Consider the following 26261-nt stretch of genomic DNA (forward strand, 5'->3'; position numbering starts at 1 on the left):
ACGTGTTGTCAGCATTCCGGCAGCAACATGCTGTGTCAAGACAAACTCCCCAGTCCCAAAGAGTCTAATTTATCATTTCCACCAGCTGCAGTAATCTCTCCAGATGCTGAGCTAAAAATACAAAGAGGAGGCTGGACGACTGCACCGCAGGTCCACATTGGCAACACATCCCCAGGTGAAGAAGGTAGCTTGTTTCCCAAAAGGGAAATTGTTCAACTAAGACAACCACAGTCTTTCCATTAATTATTGACAATTATGACTAACTTGGCAAACACATTTAGCAAGTAGGAGAATTCGGAGCTGTGAATGTCTTGCGTAAGACTTGGGGAGCTATGAACTAAAACAAAGAAGTTATTTCAAGTCTTCGGGGGGCTAGAGGTTAGGATGGGATGGTGAGGATTTCCCTAGTGTCATAAATACCAGAATTAATCACGTACAAAAGAGAAGAGAGTCAGTGTTGTTGGAAATACAGCCATCAAAGCTTTTTAATCGTTGTGAACAACCTCAAGACCACAGAAGCAGGAAGTACAGGCCACAAAAGCTACGGTCATGTTCAAAACAAAGGAATGATATAGAGGAAATATTCAAATATGCATTAAAAGTGTCATTTGCCTCCCTTTTGAGTCCTGTCCAGCATATATGGTCCAACAAAAGTGGGTACAACTTTCTAACCCGGTAAAACAGTAGTTTGACAAATAAATTCAAACTCAAGGTTTACTAGCTTTTTTCTTCTTTTTTTTGCGCTTTCAACTGCATGTCACAGACTTCCTCAGCAGAAAACGAGCTTGACAAGCTAGTAGGTGGACATTGAATCAAGATTTTTTTGATCACACTTAATAAAGTCTTTATACTAGTTGTAATAAATAGCTTAATTAATGGTTCATCCCTTGGCTTGACGAATTGTTCGCTCTAAATTCATTTAGATGGTTTATTAGAAAGTAAAGACTTGTAATAAACCCATTGATTACAACGTATAAACTATTTGCAATGTATGCTCTACTTAAAAAAAAAAGTACCCAAAAGTTCATTTCCGGCTTCTTCCATGGTTGTCCTTGCTCCAACATGGCTCTTAATGCACCCTATCATTAAACTAAACCATAACAAAAACATATCACTGTCCAAATATCACAACCAGTACTAAAAATCAACAAGACGCCAGAAATCGTAACAAATATACAATATCTATCACTGTAATATTGATTTTTTTTTTTTTTGGAGTGTACATGCAGCCCATCGTTAAACTAATTCCCTTTCGAAAGACAGTGCCTCAGGCTTAAAAAGTGCAGCAGTGTTTCCCTTCAGACAATTGTGGCCTTGTAAAGGTCAGCCTTGCAGTCCTTGCCCTCTGGTGCGTTGCGGCCGTTCTGGGGCATCTGGGTATTCCTCAGCTTGCTCTGGCACTGCCGCAGCTCAGCGACGTAGCCCTGGAAGCTCAGGCTGAGCTCGGAGTCCTCTCCCCGCGATGGTCCGGGTGTCGCCTCCTCTAGATGAACCCCCTCCACATCCATCACCTCCTGGACCGCCGGTGCAGCTTCGGCTCTGTCGGCGGGCGCTTTGGTGTCAGCGTTGGGCTTCGTCCCTTTCTCTGTGCACGGGAGATAGAGACGCACATGGAAGATTTAAGACCGGTCGATGCATGGATTGCCGTGGTCCATTTAAATATTATAGCTATCCCTTTAACATGCCACGTCGTAATTAAATCCATTGTTTATAGAAATATATTGATGACGGCAGCTTTAAATGAGCAAATTAAAACAGACAAACCCATCTTCATATTACAACTTTGTGTCAAATATATTGTTTTTTATATACAATGGTGACTAAATATAAATGCTAAACATGTTTCCCCATCTCTGTGCAGCTTTGACTCACGTGAACCTGCGTGCTGCCCGTTAGAATGCATGACGACCAGATGCTCAGCACGACTGTGAGACTTCAGAGGGTCTAAGGGATGGAAACCGTCCCCCATGACGCGGATGCACATGCATTTCAACTCAAATGAACACATCAGTTTAACATGTGTGTGTAAACTGACAACTGCATCAGCTGTGTAATCCAGCTGTTGTCAAGAAGGAGAAACAACAATGACATAACTTCTTCAGCTCAAACTCGCTTGGCCAATCGTGGGAAAGAACTGAAGAAAATGGCGACAGGATTAAATGTATTATTTCATAGACTTGTTGTCACATGCGGTTTATTTCAACATTACCACTTGTGCTTTTTTTCCTTCTTTTTTTTAACAATTCAGGGCTGCATGACCTCATCAGACACACGTTAATAAAACCTTAAACCCACATGTGTTGGGCATGAGGCCACCCCCTCCCCCCATCTCTCATGCGGGTACCAAGCAGAGTTTCTGGGATGCAGGCCTGATGAACTCTCCCATCCTCATGTGAACCCTGTGGCCCCTCACACTCTAAACACAGAGGCCCGGCTGACACAAACACACAACTTCAACACACAGACTCTCCTATCTCTGCCGACCGTGATTCACTGCCGTGCAGTTCAGATGTAAACACAGCCTGTGAGCTCCAACAGCTGACCTTACACGGACCCTCAGCCCAACTGCAACAACTTGAACGGCGTGGGTGCAGATCCCGAACCATAGTCCGAGGACTTTTCATGCAGCAACCGCCTCAGGTCTTGTCTGAAGTTCGAGGACACGATCCCGACGCGTGTTTGGCAGTCGAGGTCGTGGTCGTTGATGAGAATTTAATAGAATAGGGGTTTCCCGCAGGATGTGATGTTTTGATGCTGGTATGCAGAGTGGCTCGATGACGCGCTGCGATAAAGGATTAGGATTGGTCAAACTAAAAACAATACGTGTACTTTCAACGTCATAAATGTGTATATATATATATTCTTTTTTAAGAAAAAGCTAAATATTAAAGTACAAACAAAGATACAAACCTACTCCTTAGTTATTAGGGATGGGTTAAATGCAGAGTAGAATTTCCCCACTGTGGGATTAATAAAGAATTATTATTATTAACAATTAAGCCACTAGTTATATTTACAATAAATGCCCCTGTGTGTCTGAAAGATGGGAAACTCCAATGAGATTTTTTTTTTTTTTTTAATTCTATGGATCAATCTGCACACCTCGCTTTCTCTACATTATTTACCCAAAACTCATCTCAAACACTTTCTCCCTGTCCAACGGGTGCTCACGCCGCCGTGTCACCATGTCTCCTGTGGGGAGTCTTCGTCAGCTGACACAGATCAGCCAGACTGGAACGGACCCAGCAAACAGTCCTCACTGAGGACGACTGCCAAAGATCTGCATCGAGCCTCCAGCTGGATGGTAAGGCTGACCCCGGGTCAGAGGCTGCCAGCTTTGAGAGCCGACACAGAGACACAAGGAGGAAACGGGCCTGAAGGGAAACAGCCACGTGGCCCCCGAGGTCAGGTGTACCGCGGAGTCAATACAGTCTGAGAGTGGATGTCCCATTTACTCCCAGGAATCCTTTGATCTTCTCGTATGGGCCAAACCTTTCCTCTGAATTAAAACGTCTGACTCTGAATGTCATTTCTACCATAACTTCATCATATTTATCACTAAATCAGTCATTACACTGTGTGATGTCGCCCTCTAGTGGGCGTCCGTATCCCCACCACCCGGCCTGCTGGCCAAGAAGCGATGACAGCTTGATTAGGAAATGATCTGGTGACAACAGGGCAGCAGTTCTTGATATGAACAGTCTAGTTAGGGAATACATTACACATTACTTTTATATTTTGTATTTTTTCTCTTATTATAGTGGTATTTCTGAACTGACTCGGACTATTGGTTCTAGGCACAAATGGCAAATAAAACTTTGAAACTTGAAACTTGATGTTTTAGTACAAAAGTAACTGTACCCCCTAAAAATAAATCTATAAAGATATTTATGAATTTGTATAGTTTGGTGACTTTGCAGTACATTCAGAGGAAACAATAAAGTCTCAGTATTAAAAACAAATGTGGTTATTTCTCTAAGCAACATAACTTCATATGAAGAAGATTCATCCGCACTTTGTCCTCTGCCCTTCTATAGTACTTTATTATTCATGGCATAGTGGCAGCGGTGTCTGATGAACATGTTGAGCAGGTCATTATTTATTCCCTTGGAACAGCAGAGGGCGTCAGTTTTACAGCGATAAACAGGAGAGGGACGTCTGCAACTGCTGAAATCCAGCAGATTGACCAAAGTAAAAGAGCATAATTGCTACTGAACCATTGTTTACATGCGTGGACTGGTAGCCTTTGACTTACTCCGTGGGTGTTTGTTTCTTGAACACATTATTAAGCCTGTGAGCATGACTTTCCACCAGAATTCAAAAGTAACAACTTCATAAAGTCTCTAAAAAGTGGAGGCGTGTTAACTTGCTTGCGTATATCCATGTTTGCAGACCGCTCACAGCTTCAAGCCTCAACGTGGTGACAAACAGAGATAGAGGCCTGAATCATAGCTGTTTCTATTTTAGCTGGTGGGAGAGAGGGAGAGAGGCTGGGAGATGGATGAAAACCAGCAGCAACAGTTTCTATCTGTAGCTCAGTCAACTCATGGATAAGGTTACCATGGCGCCCAGTGGTGGGATACATCAGGCAGATGCACTTAGCAACCAGAAAAGAGAAGCGAGTCTGTGGAGGAAGCTTTGATTCCTTCCTCATCGTGTCGTAGGCTTTAAAGTAAGGTATGTACCTTACATTAAAACCTTGCTATCAATATAAAAAGGTGGTGAGCGCACACGTGCTCCTTCGATGAAGGGCTTTGAGTGAAAGACTCGTCAGCTGTGTGGTTGAAAAACATGTAGAGCGGGATTATGTTCTGCTTCTGTAGAGTTCACAAGGTTTCAAAGAAGGTTTCCTGGCATTTTCGTTAAAGCCAATAATCCAAAAGCACGTTGCCTCTGATTGGATATCTGAAAACCGAAAGCTTTTGGCCGTAGTTGATATATATATATATATATATATATATATATATATATATATATATATATATATATATATATATATTCCTGGCAACTCTGAAAATGTCCAGTGTAGAACAAAAATCCCATCACCATTACAAATCAATTCACCACTTGAGTGTTTACCTTATGTCAGAGTGGGGGAAATGACATGGAGGGGGAAATAGAAAATTAAATCCATCTGCAGGAGAGGCACTTCACACACGAGTCAACACCGAAAAGACGTCACGCTTCGAAAACACAAGTTTGAAAGAGGGCGGACTCAAAAAGACCCACAATGCCACGGCTGAGGCGACACACAAGAGAGCGGTGACCCCCGCCGTCAAATCACAATACACCAAGCAGGCGGACCGAGCTGTGTTTTAACAACGCCGCACTGAGCAATCTGAGCAGAACACACACGGCGAGCGGCGACACCCTGGAACGAGCACACACACACACACAGACACACACACACACACACACACACAAGTACACAAAGGAGTGGGAGCTGATGAGAGGAGGAAGCCACAAGACAAAAATGAGACAGCGCTGAGGGAGAAGGGGAGGAGGCATGCGGAGGAGAGGTGGCGGCGGCGGAGGAAGAAAAACTGAGCTCACAAACATGTAAAAAGACAGACGAGAGTGATTTCAAATTCTAACATTTATTAGATCTACTCAATCACAGGTACAGAGTTTATTGGCAGTGATTATCTACAACAGGCATCTAGAGAGGGAGTGAATGACCCACATAGAGAATGACAAGCAATTCAACAATGTCACCTGAGCGAAGGAGCACTTGTCCTCCAGTGACTAATTATTTGTGTCATTGCTCAATTTGCTGACTCACAGGTTTGAGAGAGATACAAAAAAAAAAAAAAAAAGAAGCTTTTTGACAATGTTGAATTGCTCTTAACTCGAGGTGGTGGGATGGAGAGGAATACAGTATTTATATTGTACTGACGGTTTCGCAGTCGCAGGTCCAACACTGTAAAACAATTCTATGGGTCTGGTTTGCTACGACGTTTTCTAATTGCACATAATGAACCCATATGCCAGGAAGCACAGCGGCTAATCGCATCACTCTCAGTCGTTCTGAATTCACTGACTACAGCACTGTCAAATATTGAGAATTAATCTGTATGCACTGTGCATATATTGTTCGTATTCACAAGCTCTGCAATCAGTTACACCTGCATTCTCATGAACGCCAAACTACAAAATAAACTGAATATCTAACTGGAGTGAACTAATAATCCCGGTCATGTGGCGTAAAACCCAACAATTTGTGGCGTGGGAAGTGACATCCAAATAAACGTTATCTACTCAACAAAAATATACACATCGCTATTTACAAGACGATCCGAGTGTAATTATGATCAATCACACACATGCTTTGCGAAGTATAATAAAACAAATCAGTTTAAATGAATGGCAAACTGAGAGAGAGTCAGGATCAATTTGTCATTAAAGTGCATCAGAGTCAGTGTAGAGGGAGTTTAATCATGAAGGTGGTCGGGTGTAAACCACCGGGGGGGGGGGAGAGCGCACACATGCACATACCACACACACGCAAACACACGGAGCACTGGCTGGTTACACTGTAGAAGTACCTGAACTGGACTTTCCCTCCCCACCTACGCCTTGAGATGGAGGGCAGGGTGGTGGCGGGGTGAAGTTGGCTTCAGGCAGGCTGCTGTCGAAGGACGGCACGACGGACGGCGACGGAGGCAGCAGGGTGCTGTTGGGGCTGCTGATGTCGCCCTCCCCCACCAGAGTCAGGTCGTTGTGGGCGTCCTCCTCGACGGTGCGGAGGATCGGCCGGGTGTCCAAGGGCCGGGGGATGGGGGAGAGATGGGTGCCAAAAGTTGGGTGGCGAGGAGGGGGCATCAGGCACCGCCTGTTCCCAGAGTGTCCGTTGGCACTGGAGCTGAGGGAGGAGTCCAGGCTCTCCGAACGAAGGCTGGCGGTGAGGGACACCCGCGAGGAGACGCCGTTCTCCCGGCTCGGTTTCAGGCAGTCGGGGGTGGAGCAGGCCAGGTTAGAGGAGACGGAGCAGGAGGAGGTGGGTGGAGTCAGGCGCAGGAAGTCGGGAAGCACCAGGTCTTCTTTGCTCAGGAGTCCGCGCTGGTCGTTGACTCGGGTGCTCTGCGCCCGGCTCAGCAGCTCAAAGAATTCTGCAACAAAAGAGTTCAAACAAGTTTCCTCACTTAAACGGAGTTGAGGGTTAACGTTCAGCGTAGCAGCCTCACACCTGACAGAGAAAATAACCCTCCAGAGCTGCAAAAGATATATCGGTTAGTCCCGAGGCAAAGCAAAGCAAAGCTAAGAAATCCACCAACGAGTCAAAGAGAGAAAGAGAAAGAAGGACAAGAGGGATTTACCTTCAGCTTCATCTATATTAATCTTTTTCTGTTTTCTCTTTTCCCCTGGGAGTGCTGAGTCTGGTCCACTTGCTCTCAGAGAAAAGTCCTTTGGTGTTGACCTCTCATCTCCCTGCAGATGCAACAATAACAATGGACTCTGTTAGGGGATGGGGGAGCGGGGGAGGAGTCATAAAGGGGAGGCTAAGCATGAGCTGCCAAGCACCCTAGTGAGCAGAGTGTCCGGATTTACTGACACCTCATGTATAGATGAGCCTCGTCCATCTGCCGGCTCTCTGTGTCTTTACGGACCTCGCTAGGCCGCGAGTGCTATCTGCCTCCGTACGGTGCAATAAGCATGGAAAGTGAGCGAGTGAGTCAGCCACAGGCAGTGTTAGGGCAAGAAATACAAACAAAACAGGAACCCACCAACTTAAAGCGTGTCAAAGCGTGTACATTGTTAATAAAGTTGAATGTGGGCCACTAATGAATGACACTGAATGTTGCATAGGCAGCGCAGCAGTTGAAAAGGGACAAAACACCACACCGGGGACCGTAAGCCACATATATGAGAGCAAAGATGTAGCAAGTACTTACTGTGGCAGAAAAACTTCGACTTGGAGGGTGGTTTTTTAGGGAGGAGGCTTTAGATTTGTCTATTTGAAAGAAAGACAGAGAGATGTACAAGAAAATAAATGAGAATGAATGGAGGAGAGAATGAGACAAGAAAAGAGAGGGCATTTTATACATAAGGGAAGAAACTGATGTTTACAAGTTCCATTTAAAATGTATCCAAGTTTGTAATATTTAGTAATGATATTGTGCTACAGTGTGTTTGATGGTCTCACCTTTCCCTGAAGCTGGGTCGATCCGCTCCAAAACAACTCGAAGGCCATCCAAGCTCGATATGGGGGCGCCCAGGTCCAAAGGCTCAGTTTCTCCGCTCTGAAACAAAACACAATGTGATTGGTCAATCTTCACCTGTTGTGGAGAAATCTAAAAATACGGAATATTTTCTCTTAGCATGTTGAGCACAAGGCTGATATTTGACTTCACGTGCCCTTATTTAATGTATGAACTATTCTTTAGCTCTGGACTACTGTATAATACAGTTATAATGCCTAAAAAACCCACAGGACGAAAATAAATCTTCTTTCAGGGGTTTAGGGGAGGAGTTGGCATGTTTAAAGGGTGTCGTCATTCTTAATTATAGCCCTGGTGCTCCATCTTCGGAGGCTGGGCTGAGTCAGAGAGCTAACCATCGTGTGGAGATGGAAAAGGATGCGGTCGCTTCCCTCCCCTAACCATGATACTCCACCCTGTGGCACTGTCACACACTACACAGGCTGCTCCCTGTACACACACAAGCTTTAAAAAGATTAAGGCCATTGTAGCCACCGGGGATGACTTACTACTTTGGCCACAAGATCACTGAGGTGGAGGCCGTATTTGGCCACCACGGGGCGCAGGACCTCAGTGACCGGTTTGGTAGGTTTGGCTTTAAGCCCCACGGAGCGGTTAATGGGTACCAGGTCCAATCTAGGAGCCGGAAGAGAGCACAAGTAAATGTCAGCACAGACATGAAAGCGTAGACAGAATATGTTAATATGTGAAACTTTGATTCATTATTCATACCTAAACAAAGTCCGCTTCTCCACTCTCAACTCTCGAGAGCTGAGGGTCAGGCAGTCTTGGTCCAGCACCAAAGGCTATGAGGAACACAATTAAACTAGCCATTAGCAACACATAAAGCTCCAGCAACAACAACAACAAAAAGACTGTACACATACACTTTAATCCTTGGAAATCTTTTCAATTGACTTTGGTTGAAATTCCTCTTTTTACAGTTCTCACAACGACTCCTTGCAAAATAAAGAGCGTGTAAATGTTGAGTGTAGTCGTGCAGTATTTACCCAGGTTTGATTTATAACAGATTTATAACAGAGGGTTGAGTCAATTAATTACAGAGGAGCGTGCAGCAGTGCTCTGCTCTCTGATCTATTAGCAGCAGATGTTTTTTAGCAATCGTCAGTAGTTTGTTGTCGGTTTGTTTTCCTCCCTCACCTTCTCCCCTCCCACCAGGAAGAGGTCAACAGCAGCGATGTTGATGCTAATGCTCTGACAGAGCTCTTGGAGGACTTCCCTTATGGAGGCACCAGGCCGAAGGCTGATTGAAGGGCAGGAACCGTTGGGCAGCACCACGCTGCAATGTTTGGGCGAACGCTCCCATACGGAGTGGCGATTATCAGACTACACAAGATTTGAAGAAAAAAAGAAAAAAAAGAGTATAGATCTGGATTATGGCTTTTAAAGTGTCAACGATACATAGTTTTGGTTGAAATTATAGCTCGTTTTATTTATTTTTGTACTCTCATTTATGCCATCTATAAACAAACAAGTGACCAGTAAAAGATAAAAACAACTGTGGCTTGTTACGATGGCTTCACCAGACACAGGGCTCTGTGTTGCCATGGTGATCTGTCCAGAGGAATCTTACCTCAATCTTGCCAGCGGAGCAGGAAGTGGCCATCTCCACACTGGTACCAGACGACAAGGAGCCCTGGGACTCCCTCCGCCCATTACTGCCCCAGTAATCTGCACAAAACCGCACAGAGGATGATGAATACATGCAGATAAGAGACATCAGCATTGAAGGACTCACAATATGTAACACCAAGACAGCGACAAGCTGACTTGTGATCGTTGTTTGACACCATAAAATCTTCACAGGCCAAAAAAAGTGAAAGTCGTCACAGAAGATAGTTGCGATAGGTGTTTCATTAAATGATGGTGCAGCTGAGACATTTAGGTTGACGCACCGGTGTGAAAGTAGGTTCAATTTAGGAAGAAATCACACGATTGAAATGGAGATAATTAAGATGGTGGCCAAGCTGTGCTATCTGCAATGTTATGTAGACCAGAATGACTACTTTCAGAGAATATTTACAAACAATAAATGAGGAATGGTTATTTATATATTCTACAAAGCTTGAAAGTGTAAAAGAAAAAAAAATCAGAAAAAGACACAATTGGAGCCTTGAAAATAAGACACATAATTTAACATAAGAAGCTATAATTTGACATTATAACAGTAAGATTCTCAAACGAAGATTTTCAGAATCAATATCATATCAACCTCATGTTGGTATTTTGCCACCTTTAAAACATTGGCCTCTAACTCTCTCCGGTGTGTTTGGAATACTTTGAGGACTGCGGAGCAGCTGTGTTCCTACGTGCCTCTAGAGTTCATGGCAACCCTGGAGCTGCGATTTTGGTGTCTTGTTCAAGGACACATCAGCACTTTGGAAGTTTGTGTCTTGCAAAAGCCTAAAACTGTAACCAGACAACATCAAATTCTTACCGAGGTTAATGTCGGCTATGTCTTTCTTCTTCGGACCCTTCCCAAAGCTCCTGTTGCGTGACCACGAGAAGAAGATGCCCCGTTTCTTGTCAGCGCTCTCGTCCCTGCTGTCTTCATTCAGTGACCTCCCCGGCCTCTGCTTTCTGGCCTCCTGTTGGTTGGAGAACAAAAAAAAAAACAAAGATTGGCATCGCTCGTACTGACGTGATGAGCGATGCCCGCAGCGTTGTGTTTCCACGACGAGCGGCTTCGACGCGGTCATGAAGCAATAGTGGCACCTTTTTGGGAGTGGAGAGCGCAGAGCGGTCAGAGCTGGCACTGTGCTTCGAGGGCGCCGGACTGCAGGGAATCTGGTAGGGGTCCGGCAGGGATCGGCCATCCACCTCGGCACACATGCACTCTTGGTAAAGGGAGGACTTGAGGAATCGGGAATAACTGTCAAACTTCATCAGGTTGAAGATCTGAAGATGTAAAGAGTGGGTGTTGGTAAGTTAAACAAAACACAATGAAAGTGATGGGGAGGGAGAGGTGAGATACACAAAAGAGGCACGTCAGGCTCAAAATAAGGGAGTGAGGAAGAGAAAATGACACATTGACAGAAACAAGAGAGAAGAAACGACTAGTGTTAACATATGGTTACAGTTGATGCCATGGCAGATCTTAACAGTTAGCATATCATCACGCTCGTGTGCAGGCTGAAAATACACAGATCTCTGACTGCATGTCGATGTGTCAGTGTGTACAGTAAGCGCGAGATTCTCCGTGGGTGTATGCCACTTTGTGTTTATCGCTCTTGTAAAGGCTCAGAGTCCTTTCGTAAACAAACCCAGATGGCCATCGAAAAAACCCAATATGCTCGCGCACAGTGACTAAAGGCTAGATGAGAACAACCCCCCCCGTCAAGACAAATGTCTCGATCTTCAGTGTTCATACGGAGCAACCGAACATGCGTGTATGTCGTACAGACTGTAAAGCCCTCTGAGGCAAATTTGTGAGATTGGGCTATACAAATAAATTAGAAATTCAACAGTGTACATTTGAAAGTCTAAATTAACCAAAGACACAAAGGTATTTCATTAAGAGATGAGCTAGAACTGCTGATACCTGTAGCTGCTGCGTCTTGAACATGTCGGGCCGCGGGGAGGTGAGGACGTCGTCCGCCAGCTGGGCCTGGCTGTCGATGTTGATGGGCATTGTGGCCTTGCTGGACAGGAAGCTGTTGTAGATCTCTCCAGCTCTCTGGGACAACTGCAGCACAGAGGTTGGATGACGGAGAATTTTAAGAACAAATGTTTTTTTTGTTTTTTAGTCGTTTTTTAGTCGCCACGTGTCTTCTTATGTACTCTTTCATTGATGTATTTTACACACAAATCCTAGAAGCATCCAGATGTCATTTAATGTGGATTGACCATTTGTGACTATATAACTGTCGTACTAACGGAGAATCAAAAACGTGCAAATTCTACATATGCAGGTACACAAAGTTATGTTAATTAGTTGTATCTACCCCATAGAAGACCTTCAAATACAACAAACTGAGGAAAGGAAAATGTACTTGATATTTTCAAATTGGATTGGTCAGGTTTGACTGTTTTATTGACGTGGATATTATACAAATAGGTATCAGCGTATATGTTTTGTAGCAATGGCCCTCACTCGTACTGTGGACTTACCTGCTTTTTATCAGCTGCAGGGACATGACTGTAGTATTCGCAGGCCTGCCAGAACAAGATATTCTCCTCACTGAATTCTTTCTTGAGAAATTCCTGTGGAGACAGACACAGTACGAGAGTTTCTCTATGATCTCAAGCTCATTCCTTCTCGTCGCTCCAGTGCAATTGTTGAGGCCAGTAGTGAGGGCAGAAATGATCGAGTGTGATGCTGTGAACAAGACTGGTGCAAGGTGTAGGCGAGGGAGAGTGTGGGCGCACAGCGCAGCTCTGAGGGAAGGTGAGGAGCGAGGTGGTTCTGGGACGCCGTAACTCAATGTCGAGCGTTCTTGAACGTGTTGTGGGCTCAATTCAAAAGACACATCTTTTATGTGGGAGGTAACATAAATAAGGTGCCCGTGCTCGGAGAGGTTGGACATCGAGAACCGGTTCCAAAATAAACCTAGGATTTGTTTAAATATGTGCTTTTTAAAAATTCGGTCAACTCTCCAAAGTCTGGCAATGAGAAAAAAAAAAGAAGGTTGACTCAACAAAAAAGTAATGATGCGTTGAAATGATTAAATTCACAAGAGGAAGATAATCTAGTCAAGGACTAAACTAAACCAGGACCAAGTCAAGACAAAGACCAAAGCCAGGCTTAACCGGGTCAGGACCAAGACCAGTGTGCTTCAGATAAAATGTGGAACATGCGAACCAAAAGGATCTGAAAAATCCACATTCCTACAGAAAGCAAAAGAAGATTCCTCTTCATTTCATATACTGTATATGTGTGCATGTATATACGTGTGGAGAAATGTCTTGATACAATAACCAAAAAGAGAGTGTTTTATGTGTGGAGGTTCACAGTAATCAAGATAACAAAGTACTCGAATCACAACCAGGCTTCAACAAGAAACCAAATGAATAAGCAGAATCAATAAAAATCAGACGCAGTCTACTGCCGCTCGCCCACTTTAGTTTTGCTCTGGTAATCTGAGGCACCGAGACACTTCACGCTGCAGGTTTTGACAACCACTTTTGGCTGGTTAGTAAAACAGGATTAAATCTATTTCGGGAAAAACTTTTCTTCGTTTTCTTACCGAGAAGTAGCGCACACCCACTGGATCCTGGAGGAGGCGTTCGAAGCAGGCGGCCCAGCTGGCCACACGCTGCTCCGAAACCCCTCGAAGGCTGCCTGCTCCTGGGAGACTGCCATTACTGTTCAGGCTGCTCTGGCTGCAGCATCCCTGCAACTGGACTCCACTGTAGTCTGCAAGACGGAGAGAGCACAATGCAAAAGGTTAGAGGGCTCACGTGTGAAAGGGTAATCCCAGCCACAGGGAACGTTGGAGCGATTCTGCTGTGTGTCCTGCGGCCTTTTTTTTTTGTATTTGCTTTTCTTTTGAGAAGGTAGACTGAGTTAATTGAATCCGTGGAGGAAAACAGAGCTTTCATTAAAAAAAATATATATAAAGTTTTTAAAAACATTCTCTTAAAAACCAACAAAACATATCTTCTGTTGCTACACATCGTGTAAGCAAGAAACTACGATAAAACAGCACATTTCTGCCCTCAGATTCGGGTTACGGTGTTAATTTCTACACCTAAAACTCTCACTACAGTCTTTTCACTACTTTACTTCAGAGTACAGGGAATGACATACGAGTTGTCCGCAATATAATAAAAGTCAACTTGCCATAAAAGGATCTCGACATAAAGGGGAGCTAAAAGGTGCCCTATATGTGCACCGAGCATAATTGCAAACGGAAAGTGGATTAGACTATAAAGTGAAGGCCGAGGGATTTAAAAGGAAAGCTCATGGCTCTTCACTCTACCCATTGCTACACCTCCCACCGGTAAATGTCACACACTAAGTGAAAGTCAAAAGTTCAAAATATGTTACGGGGGAAGTGTGGAGAACAAGGATAACAGATCTGATCGCATCCGACAAAAAGCAGATGTCACTCGGTTGGTAAGAGAGGAGCCGAGAGGGGGCAGCGAGGACAGAGAGCAGAATAAAAAGAAGACACAACAGAGGAGACGAGGATGATTGGAAGGACACATGGAGGGAGAGCGGGTGAGGATCCGGGAGCTGCTGGTCAAGTAAAGTGTGTGTGTGTGGGGGGGGGGGGGCTTCGGCCAGCACAGCCCCTCCAATCATGGCAGCAGATGGCCACTTTACAGCTGTGGGGCCGAGCAGGCACAGTAAACACCACAGACACCCACAAAAAAACAAAAAGGGTCACGGTGTGAGATATATTACAGACACATTGCCGTTGTCATTCTGGGGAGAGTCAACTGGTCGGCACGGGCAACGGGTATTAACAGAGTGCATCTTTGCCCCTATAAGTGGGGTGGATTTTACAAATAGGTGTAGCTCAACTGTGGCGAAATTAAAGCGCTGTAAATAATACACGACGTCACCAACAGTGAGGTCTTTCAGAATGTTACTCAGGTGGCCTCTACGTGACCTTTAAAAACGCCGTGCATCAGCCGTCTCAGGCATCAGTCCAGTCTTCAAACGTGCACAGCCTTTACGTTGAGCAGGAGATTCTGTGGGATTTGCTCTCTTACGATGAGGCCAAATGGCTGGTTTCCCCCGGGCCTCTGGAAGTCCCCATCAGGACGGAGGCTTTAGGAGACGTGTTTACCACATTGTGTGCCGCTCGGTTAATGGCTTTAGAGAGCAAAGAGCCGTGCATTTGTCTGATGCCGGGCCTCGCCGCAGACTCGGTCAGCCTGTTAGAAAACGTTATTTAAAAACTGCATTGAAAGGGAGGAGCAGACAGGGTGCGCACGACCATCCCCGGTTAACCCAAAACACGCTGGGCAAACATCCTTTGTTAATGAGGCATGCTGCTGCCTACAGTGCATCCTCCTCACTGGGCCTCTTTTATGAGAGCGTTTCTTTTGAGCAGCTACAAAGTTGAGTGTCGGGCAGAAAACGAGAAATCAAAATGCAAGAAAAAGCCTTCCAATCCCGTTTCTCTGGCGATTCAATTCAGTATTAGGAGTTTCCCCATACACGGCCGGCATTCTTTTTTTTTCTTTTTTCCCACGCTTCACATCAAATGATCACATTGAGATTCTTCCGGTATCGTGTTTTAAAAGTAGTAGGAACAAAGGAATTGTACTCACCGCCATCGGAGGAAGCAGCAGACTGAAAGAGAACAAAGGGAGACATGAGTGAGAGGCTGCCCTCATGACCTCCTGTGCTGAGACAAGAAACTGAAGATAGCAGTGTCTCTTCAGGCATCCCACCAGTCGCTCTGAGCTGTGTGTCCTTGTGGTCTGTAAGTAAGAGTGTGTGTGTGCGTGCTACTGGGAAAGTAGAATCTTGGGTCCTTACACAAGGCCATCAATTTGTCAGTGGGTGGACCCCCAGGCCTCTACCACACACAGCTGTTCACACCTCCACACCAGGACTCACCCTTTATTTTATATTATCCTCACACACACAAACACACGCACACACACACACACACACACGCTGTGCATTCCTGCTAACTGCAGTCACAAAGATCAGAGCTCATCAAGGCAGAGCTACTAGAGAGGCCCTCACTGGCCGCAATGGTCCTCTTTTCACTTGCTAATTCAAGCAATCGGGAGTTTATGCATGTGAAGACGACCGTGAATAAAGAGGCAAATGGCACGTTTCCATAATTGGGTGTAATTATAGCCACGGAATAATGCGGAATTAAAACACGAGTCGCGTCTGATTTTACGATGGATCAACAAATATCCTCGTGGCAACGTTTCAGTTTGAAATCCCTGCCTCAGCTTGGGGCTTCTCTTAAAAAAACCTGTTAGCATCCTATTTGGTGAGGCTGATGGAGAGAGATTTAAGGCCAGAACTGTGGAGCTGCTGTCGCGAATATATTTAACTGCAGGGGAGGACATGAGAGGCGCAGCTTAGGGTTCGGTCCAAGAACACAAGAACAAAACAAGAACAAAAAAAAACAAAAAAACACGGCGCGTTGGAGGATTCATCTGAAAAGGGGAGACTATTTCCAGAAGAGTGTTTTCTGAGCTGCCACTTCAAAGTGTGAATATCGAAGGCTGATAATGCGTCTGAACAAGGCTCTTGTTACCAGGCTGGTGCCTCGGTGTGAGCAGTACAGACCGTTTGTACTTCAGTGCAATTGCACAATACTGGACTGCAACGCCGCGACAATCACAGAACAATGGAAAGGAACAAAAGTCGCGTGTCAATTTAAATAAGCCGTTTTCAGATCGATCAATCGGGGCCGAAGAACGAGCTCAGACGCACTGTGGGGCGGGCCCCGTTGAGGCTTCGACGGGGCTACCGGCCGTCTGAAGGCACGGGATGTGACCGTGGGTCATGAGCACTGACGTGATGCCCCGTTCCATTTTGGGAGAGACCACATGTAAAAGCTCCATCAGAGCTGAAACCACTAATTGTCTGTCACGGCCTCTTTACAACTCTGCTGCTGGTGAGTCCAAACCCCCGATGTAGTCAACACCCAAAAAGCCACCCCATCTGTGGCGGCTCGCATGTGTACAGTAATCATGGGCGGGTAGGACGAGGACCAAACAGAGCAGAGAAGAACACCCACTCCATCTGGCTGTCCCTTCGGGTCTAAAAACAGCTAAACCTCAAACTTTAAATATATACATTGAGCGGTTCGTTTTAAAAGAAGCAGACCCGACATGACACACGACGTGACGCAAACTTTGGTTTTTCGAACAAAGGTCTCCAGGCTGAAGAGAACGGTTCGGTGTATTTTCCTACTCTCCATTCTTTGGGAGTCAAGACTACTTTCCAAAACCTACGTATGGAAAGATTTGACTTCTGTGGTGACAAATAGGATAAATATCCACTTCCTCTCATTCGCAGACATGTGATATGAGTGGGGAGAGGTGAATCCTAATGAATGCACCTCTTGGTTTGATGCAATATGTCGTCATTTAAAGCACGCTTGTGTCAGAGGAGATTTATGTTGATGACAGATATGCCTGTATAGCTTGGTATGCAGGAGGAGGTATCCCAACCAACCCAGGGTGAGGAAGAATGTCTGTTAATCACATAACCACTGCAGTTTTTATTTCTACTGTTTTTTTTCCTTCTATTCTATTGTATACTCGAAATTTGTGTGATTGATTTTAGTTTTATTCTTTTGAGTCTTTTGTTTTCAACTCAAGTGTTGTCTCATGTCTGGCGGTTTGTTTTGTTAATTTAATTTACATTTAGAAATACATATTATAACACGATAGAAGCTTTTGGCAAGCTAAACAAACTAAATAGATAAATGCATTGTCAAAAGTATGGTTCGATCAAGTACTTGCAAAGAAAATGACATCATGATCAAGCATCACAGTTGTAAAAGTTGACACCGTCACCTGGCCGAGGGGGTGGTGTTTGTATGTGTGTATGAATGAGGCTGCCGGGGTGAGACCACACACACCCCTCGTTATTGCTTCCTCGCCCACAAGTCCCCTGCAAGGAGGCACACCATCACCTCTTGTCCACCTTCCTCTGTCGACACCTCTGGTGACGAGCCGGTCCGCCGTGGGTGCTTAAGCGGTACTTCGAACCCGCTTTGATCCTGTTCATATACGGCTGAATTGCAGAGATCCCATTTCACAGCTGGAATCCCTCTGAAAGCCGTCCACGTTAGAGGCTGTTATCAACCAAATGGACCAAATCCCAATTCCAGTCCCGGCGAGTACCCTGGCTCCAAGCGGAGCCGGATTTGGCTCTCCAGTGGGAAAATACTCTCCTGGCTTTAGTGTGGTACAGCCCCCACGCCTTACAGTCTGGCATCCCCGAGACACCACATGCTGAAGGAACATAGAAGATCCCACCAAGACAGACTCATGTGTGATCTCTGAAGTGAGCCGCCGCGACAAAAGCACACTTTAACCGGTCAAACAGGCTCCATTAACACAAATGCTAACGTCACCCATTACCACCTCTCACAAAGTCTATTATTTCTGATCTTTTAAAAGTGATTTCTATTACCTTTTGGGCTTGTTTAGGCATGTTCCTTCCCTCAAAAACTGGATTGAGATGTACCCTGCGCCGCACTTCACCAGTCAGGTAAAAACAAATAATGTTAAAAGCTCCTGCTAAACTTTTACACAAGTCAAGGCTGATTCTAGCATCCCACAAACAAACAACCGCAAGTCCCAACCGCTTCAAACAGCTGTTCTGAGTGGTTGAGAGAAGCACCAACGAGGGAGATTAATGAGAAAAGCAGCTGACTGAAACAAAAGGAGTCTCCCGGCTTCATACAGAGGAGGAAGAGGAGGCTCGGCGGGCAAACCACAGTTTACTTACAGTGTTGAAGTTCCAAGTCCTCTTGAAGGAAAGTCTCTTTTTGAGACTCATTGTTCCCTAGTCTGCTACACAAGCAGCGCACAGACAAATTATGTGTGTGTGTGCGAACGCATACCTGAACATTCCCCACCCAAAACTCTGCAAACCATGTCTGTACAAGTCAGAGAGAGAGAGAGGAAGAAAGGGAGGGAGGGAGGGAGAGGAAGAAATCTGACAAGGTACTGGACAGAAAGAGAGAGGAAGAGGAGGAGGAGGAGGAGAGGGTTGAGAAGGAGGAAAGAAAGAATGCCGTACGCCACAGCTGTTGCCATGGCAACGCGCCCGACAATACATTCAGTCTCTGCCACAGTGGCATGAAGGAATCAAATGAATTAACTTAACCGCTTTTTTATAACACACACACACACACACGCACACACACACACACACACACACACACACACACACACACACACACACACACACACACACAAACACCATGTCCAAACCACAGTGGCCTTCCCCCTCTTCTGTTTCCAGTTGGGGCACTCTCTCTTTAGAGAGAGAGAGAGAGAGAGAGAGAAGAAATACCCAGTCAGTTTAAATGGAAACCAGATGAATTTTGTTTCATCGAAATAAAAAGTCAGCCACGAGTTAGCCGCTGTCACAGGGCACCGGTTTGCCCTTTGACCTCCCTGAGGCAGAGCGTCCACCGCAGCCAGGCGAGCCCATCTACACTCACATAACAAAGAGCGAAGCAATGTTGGAACTCTTCGAACCCCAAAATGCCTGTCCGTGCCCCCCCGGAGAAGCGTTTTTTTTCTACCTCTTGCTTCAGAGCTGCCACAAAGTGAATAGGTTCCACGTGAGTTCTGAGCCTCCGCTTGAATTTAATCAATTCATAAAACGTTTGACAGGCTTTAGAGCGACAAACGAGCGCTGCTTGTCACAAGACCGAACTAATTGAATGTCAAGTTCTCCGCCAGGCAATCTTGAGCGCAGACGGAAAACTATCTGGGCCTGCTATCTGTGGCCGACGACGAACTATTCCCTGACAATAACATCAGGAGAGACCCTCACATGGAGGCGACTTCCTTTTCGAGGCAGAGCGGGGGCGAGGGTGCGGTGACTGATAAGACGGGGGAGACATTTAGTTCCCAACCGAACAAGGAGTCTGGGGAGAGAATTATGAAACACCCCTGGCGGTATCTCAGTGAAGATAGTGGAGTCAGACAACCGGGTGTTTGATTTTCCGAGGTTTAGGAGGATCCAGTGTGTTCACTGTGGAAACATCTTGTTTGGCACAGCGAGTCTGTCCGACACTCACACAATCACATTAGCAAAGGTCTGATGAGGTCAGCATGCTTAAACGATACGCGGCGGACAGGAATGGTAAACAACATCAACATAATTAGCGTCCCCTTTAGATTTCCTATCTGTATTATGTCCATAGATTGAGTCTCTTCCGACAACAGCATATTCATGTGAGAAATTCCTATTTGATCATTTTGAAACGATGCGAGTGGTGTAATTCAACTTTACTTAAGTTATGATCTAATTTGGTGTCACATATTCCCGGGAAATAACTTAATTAGATTTTCACTAAAAACCAGGGGGCAGTGGAAAGCATGTGATTTGGGCATTCCGGCTTTTATTTTTAGACAAAGTGTAACGGTGTTATTGCCAAACATTTTAAAAAAAAAAGATTTGCATGGCAAAATTACAATTCAAAACGGTTGCCATTACCTCACCGGTACATATTCAGTCGTTGACAGAAATGTAGTGCTCAGATTTTTTTCTATAAATACAATACATTAACAAAGACCGTCCCTCAAACCTTACAAAGATGCTGGGTGAATACGTGTCTGGCCCTCGGTTGTCGAGCCATAACGGTCCAGACTTTTAAGTGTAATCTCCTCAGCCAACAAATGGGTTGTTCTCGATGTCTTTAAAGACACGAGTGATGTGCATGCAAACAGAAGCCATCGCCGCGACGCGTTTCATCTCTTAATCCCCTTCGTCAGCAGTAATCTACGGATGCTCCCCAACTTTAACCGGTTAGCCACGGCAGATGGGTACGGCTCTGCTCCCGTCTGGATTAAAGTGGCATTACTATGATTTTGTTCAGTGCTGCCGGTGTGCGAGTGCGTGTGTGTGTGTGTGTGTGTGTGTGTGTGTGTGTTGCCGACAGGGAGTACGAGCATTCCTCTGGTTTAAGATGTTTACCTTTTCCCCTCCGCTGCCCTACTTCTCACTGCGTCAGGAACGTGGCGCTTGAACCGACATCAGAATGTGTTTTTTCCCCCAACTTATGACGACAACGTAAATTCTGATTTTGAGATCTTCGTCCTGAACCTGTACAGCTCACGGCACCGCTCGCTCTACCAGAAGCTTCCCTGTGAAGCCTAAAAGCATGCATGGAAACATGACGTTATTGTTTGGAGTAGCCATAAATGAATGCTAGGTTGGAGGAAATGGAAGTAACAAATACAATACATTTGATTTGCAAGGCACTGCTAAACAGTTAATAGAATAACTTCGGAGAGGGAAACTGGAACCAGTGGCCACGACCCCTCCCATCTCAAATTCAGAAACGTCTGCGCTCACATGAGCCTGGAGGGCTCGAGGTGGGTAAACCGCATAAGATACCACCACACCCTGTTACGGCTCCCTTTCTCTTCCATAAAAAAAAACACCTGAAATGGACTTTCCATCCTGAAACCCGACACTTGTAATTAGTCCTGTGAGGTTCTTTTTTTATTTTATTTTTTTTTACATCAAGAGTAACTGACACAAAAGTCTAGCGCACAGTGTTTTGAAAAGTCTGGGTGCTTGGGTACATTTGTTGTGTGGTGATTTAAATGAATATCTGCCTCCTGGAAGTGCACAAGGCTATATGCTCCAAAGGACTGCCATAAGTGTTTACTTCCAGCCCACTGTTAATCATTTTGGTCATGCAGGGAACCTGAGCTGGTTGAGGGACACTGGAAAAGAGTTCATCCCTCTCGGTCGGATGGCATTTTGATGGCAAGTGCACATTAATGCTAAAAAACTCTACGATATGTGCGACATGTGCTGGTCATCTTTTGCTGAAACAACTCACACAGCGCTGCACCATTTGCATTTCAAGGCAACCTTTTTATCTACTGCCTTTAGAAATGCCATGACACACGGTGGAGGTCAACGTATGAACAATGTGTCACAGTTTACTCCACCTAAAGCAGTGAGGTCATGCAATAACCAAGCCACCTAAACAGATTTCTTGACGTGGACCACAGGATGAATATGTTGTAGGAATAGTTCACGAGGGAAAGTTGGTGTTTAGAATTCCAAAGTCGAGCGCCAAGCCAATACATCACAGTATCGCGGGGAGAGTAAGTTGGCCGCCACCAACAATCCATGTTTATGACTTCCACAGTGGGAAAGTAGACATGGTTTTAGCTTGGTTCCACGGGGCAACCTGCGCCAACACAAGGCCAAAAAGATACACTCAGTTTCCGAGCCTCCCCGCAATCCTCTCCGGGTTCAAACAAGACGAGCCGTCTTGCTCAATGCCTCAAAAGACAGACGTGAAGCAAAAGCGCCGTGGCGTCACCTGAGCTCCAGGTGTGATGTAAAGAGTTGAGCACGACGAGCGGCCCACTGTTCCCCAGACATGTCTAAACTGTTTCCAGGGACGTGATACAAGACTTTGGCCCTTTCAAAGCCGTTCCTTGTTGAGTAAACTCCACACCCTTGGCAGTAGATTCACCTTCAGTGGCGCAGATAAATAATAATAGTAAAATTGAGGAAGGTAAACAATGAATCACCCCCCAAGAAGAAATTGTGTCCCACATTCATCTGTCCTGGTTCACTCTTTCCTATCGCCAATCAGCACGGGATGATGAAGCGCTTGTGCGGTTAACTCATAGCGTTGGTGTGACAACGGCCCAAAACGGAGCTGCAGTGCGTCTCCGTCCAGAGATGCCGAGGCGGCGGGTATTTTCCGTGGTCACAGTTTTGGTCAAACAGCAAACTCAGCAACCGCAGCCACATCTGGTCATCTGGTTATTGGCTGTTGCATATTCAAACCCCGAGCAGCTGGACAGTTAAATAACTTCTATTCAAGTTCTGTTGTGTTAACATACTGTTTTTCCACCAGTCGGTGGGTTTGGAGAGAGACGTAATGGCAATAATAAAAACCCTTTTGCGGGAGAAGAGAGGCAGAGAAGGAATCACACTGGAGACATTCGGGGGAAACGTGGGGCTGCTTGGTCTTTGCATTCGGTAACGCGAGCCTAAGGACCCGTTTCCTGAGCGTCGACCGTCCACCCACACTCCAGAGCCGGCCGAGTGATGCGTGTCGTGTTCTCCCCGCCTCTCTCTGCAGCTAATCCCCAGGAACACGCCATTTCCTGCTCATCTTTCTCAAATCATAAAACATCAAGAATAGAAGGAAGGATTCATGTGACGAAGTGCGGCATCTAAATTTAGCAGCGTCTGGAATATTAATAATAATCATGATTCGACTTGTGAGGAATATAGGTTTGGATGCTTGGAATAAAACATATTGTATGAGTCACAAAGATCACGTGGTAGCCATGGAGACGTCTTCTTGAGAAAAGTGATTAAGAGGGCTGGTGAATCAGAGCGGGGGACATGCCTGCACAGGCAAGGCAACAAACCACAGGCAACCATTTCAAGTTCGATCCCCTCAGAATTGAAAGCACGACTTCAGTTCGATCCGACCTCTGACCTCTGACCCCTGACCTCCGCTTCCCTCACACCGAACCCAACGTCTCCCAACGCCACCAAAGTGACTGCAACAACAAAAAGCGGGTCACTTCAACAAAGCACACACTTCATTCAGCGGCCCGTACAATCTGGGGGGGCGGAGGGGAGGGGGGGTCACTTCACAAAACAACCTTTTAGTGAGGCGTCTAATTTAAAGTCAGCGCGCATCCCGATATAGATGCTCGGACACATTTCACTATATAGAGTGTGCGTGTGTGTGCGTGTGTGCGTGTGTGCGTGTGTGCGTGCGTGTGTGTGTGTGTGTGTGTGTGTGCGTGCCGCTGGTCAAAACATTCCTCCGACGGACCACACAAGCCAACCACTGTATGCCGCTCAACAGGCTGCAACCGGAGCTCCAACGAGCCCAAAGACGGAGCCGCGGCCGGCGAGACGGAGGAGAAGCGAAGACACACACACACACACACACACACACACACACACACACACACACACACACACACACAACCACACATCCACGCAGACTCCGGGATTTCCTGGCAAGACTTACAGCGCTGAGAGTCAAAGTTTGCTCCATGTATGTCGCCGTGTGCGTGCGTCGGGCTCGTCCTCAGCGCTGCTCCACACGCCCGCTGCGTGGAGACCGATCCATCCGCCGGGTGCTCCGCGGCGGCGCGTGCGGTGTTTGCGGTGTTTGCGGTGCAGAGAGACGGCGCTCAACCGGGGGCAGGAGAGAGAGGGAGAGAGAGAGAGAGCGTGCAGGAGAGCCGAGGAATCCTGACAGCTACTGGGAGTTCAAAAGCTCCCTCTCACTTCCACTGCTGCCTGCTCCCTCCCTCTCTCTCTCTCTCTCCCTCCCGCCCTCTCCCTCTTTTTCTCTCTCTCTCTCTCCCTATCTCTATCTCCCTACCTTTCTCTCTTCTCTTTAAATTCCTCCTCTTTCCCTCTCTGTGTCTTCATGCCTTCTCTTGGTTCTTTGCTATACGCCCACAAGAAAGACCCATTACCCGCAGGCGTGCAAACAAGAGCTGCTAATGTCTCCACACCTAAGAGGAGGGGAGAAACTTCACACTCACGGGGCAGGAGAAGAGGTGGCACAGACTTTTTCCCAGCAGGCATTCGCCTGAATAAAACACCCCGCTTTGACGTAAGTCACATGAACAGATGTTTTCACCTCAGGAGACAAGAGGCAGTGTGACCCCGGGGGCGCGGAGTAAGAAACTGGCTTGCATTGGCAGAGTGGCGTGCTGGGATGCACGGCGGCCTTTGCAGCTGGGCTCTTGACAAGCTCCTAGTAGGAAAAGAGACCGGGAGGTACAAAGCGGCACATTCTTCGACATGCCCCAACATAAGGGGATGTGTCAACGAAAGCTCAGCGTGCATCAAAAGCAGCCTTCGTCACGAGATGGGAAGACGACTCGGAGGAAGCACAGCGCTGTACCGTCGTCCACCCCCAACCCCCCTCCGCTGAACCAGGAGGACGCAAATCCAAAACAAAAAGCACGGGACCACATTAATGCAGCTGACTTGGTGCATGGGTCGCAAAGCCTACGTGCCACAGTCGTTAGAAAAAAGAACATTTGCTCATTCCTGTGCTAGCCACTGTGACGCACAACGTGGCCACACGCGTCCAAATTGTTTCCGGGCTCGTCCGCAACAGGCAGCGAGGTCACGTACTGGGGTTACCCGCAGGGGTCTTTCCCCCCCCCCACCGAGCGGCGATCGTGAACTCCAAAATAGTCTCACGGCGTCCTTGTGAGTCCAGGTGCATGCGCTGGCTGAGCGCTTATCACGTATCTTTGCGAAGCTTGCCGTGAGAACAGTCCCTCGGTAAATCCCTCACAACAACACACACACACACACACACACACACACACACGTTAGAGAGACCAGAAACCATTCCAACCCCTCGAGTGCGTATACTTTCACACTGAATATATAGAGGCAAGGAGTGATTCAAGGTCAACATCTTCGCCGTCTCTCCCGTCTGATGCAATGGCTCTTCAGAGCAAAACCCGTCGCTGAAGTAAAACCACCAACGTTTGCGTGGCTCGACCTTTCTAACGACACACTTAGTAATGCCATTGGAGTGGTTTCGGTTTGCTGTGGCAGGGGCTCTTAGAAGTGCACCACCAGATCCCTGACCATGAACCCCGGGGTGAAGCTCAGCCCTTGAAACCAGAGTCCTAGGGCAAGTGCTGCGTGAGGATCTAATAGCCTTCGACAACCGTGAAAACCTCCCCTATGGTGGCCTAGCATGACTTCAAACTGCGCCGGGTAAAATGACCTGTTCCTGAAGATTGGATGCAGTCTGAATACCTATTGAGCCGGCGGCGGCACGAGCGCATAACCCTCGGATTTCTTTTATGCCATCTCACAGGAAGTGGAGCGACATCATCTCCAGAAATCGGCTAATCCGATTAGTATAACATCCGCGTGTTTGTCTGCAGACATCGCGGGACAGAATTGAAATCGATACTTTTTTGGGAGAGATACCGTTGTCATTATATTGTTACATATGCGAAAACTGTGCGCACTCTCCACAGTTGGTTATGATTCTTTGAGAAACAAATTGCGACAACCTTTATCGAGGCATGTTTGTTTTGTGGGGAAATTGAACGTCTACGTCTCTTCACTCCCAGCAACTGCAGTCGATACGGCTTTGTGCACAAACAAACAGCACACAACTCTGTTTGCAGAACAGTGACTGTTTTCAATTGTGGAAATGGAAATTTCTATTCAGGGATTATTTTTGTATTTTTTTTACATGAACATTCTTACATTTGTCTTCAAAAGATGTCTTTTGTAGCCCCCCCCAAAAAAAAGAACACAGTGATATACAGTACCTGCACCAGCATGAGTCACACTCAGCTGTGTTTTATCCCTTTCGTTCAGCAGCCAACATGCCAGAGCTTGATCATGTAATGTTACCCATAATGCTTTGC

The 26261-nt window shown here is 46.3% G+C and overlaps 1 protein-coding gene across 5 annotated transcripts in view; it reads right to left on the bottom strand.

Annotated features, from left to right (window-relative positions):
- Nucleotides 1-497: 497 nt before the first annotated feature.
- Nucleotides 498-26261, bottom strand: part of LOC117747712 (regulator of G-protein signaling 12-like) — a 31611-nt gene continuing 5847 nt past the window's right edge. Inside the window, exons 1-16 of one of the 5 annotated variants that reach the window (XM_034557130.1) lie at nt 23867-24243; nt 15444-15465; nt 13406-13575; nt 12330-12422; nt 11761-11904; nt 10935-11117; nt 10657-10807; nt 9793-9890; nt 9360-9545; nt 8931-9004; nt 8708-8834; nt 8144-8240; nt 7893-7951; nt 7317-7428; nt 6546-7109; nt 498-1585 (exon numbers count right to left, since the gene is read on the bottom strand). In XM_034557130.1, the coding sequence (XP_034413021.1) occupies nt 1299-1585; nt 6546-7109; nt 7317-7428; nt 7893-7951; nt 8144-8240; nt 8708-8834; nt 8931-9004; nt 9360-9545; nt 9793-9890; nt 10657-10807; nt 10935-11117; nt 11761-11904; nt 12330-12422; nt 13406-13575; nt 15444-15465; nt 23867-23893 (2394 nt within the window). In that variant the 5' untranslated portion in view covers nt 23894-24243 and the 3' untranslated portion in view covers nt 498-1298. Of the gene's footprint in view, nt 2783-2914; nt 2961-6545; nt 7110-7316; nt 7429-7892; nt 7952-8143; nt 8241-8707; nt 8835-8930; nt 9005-9359; nt 9546-9792; nt 9891-10656; nt 10808-10934; nt 11118-11760; nt 11905-12329; nt 12423-13405; nt 13576-15443; nt 15466-18606; nt 18724-23866; nt 24244-26261 lie in introns of those variants that run through there. The other 4 variants (XM_034557129.1, XM_034557127.1, XM_034557125.1 and 1 more) reach the window with 4 other exon arrangements.

This window comes from Cyclopterus lumpus, chromosome 18 (genome assembly GCF_009769545.1).
Source record: "Cyclopterus lumpus isolate fCycLum1 chromosome 18, fCycLum1.pri, whole genome shotgun sequence".
Taxonomy (NCBI): domain Eukaryota; kingdom Metazoa; phylum Chordata; class Actinopteri; order Perciformes; family Cyclopteridae; genus Cyclopterus; species Cyclopterus lumpus.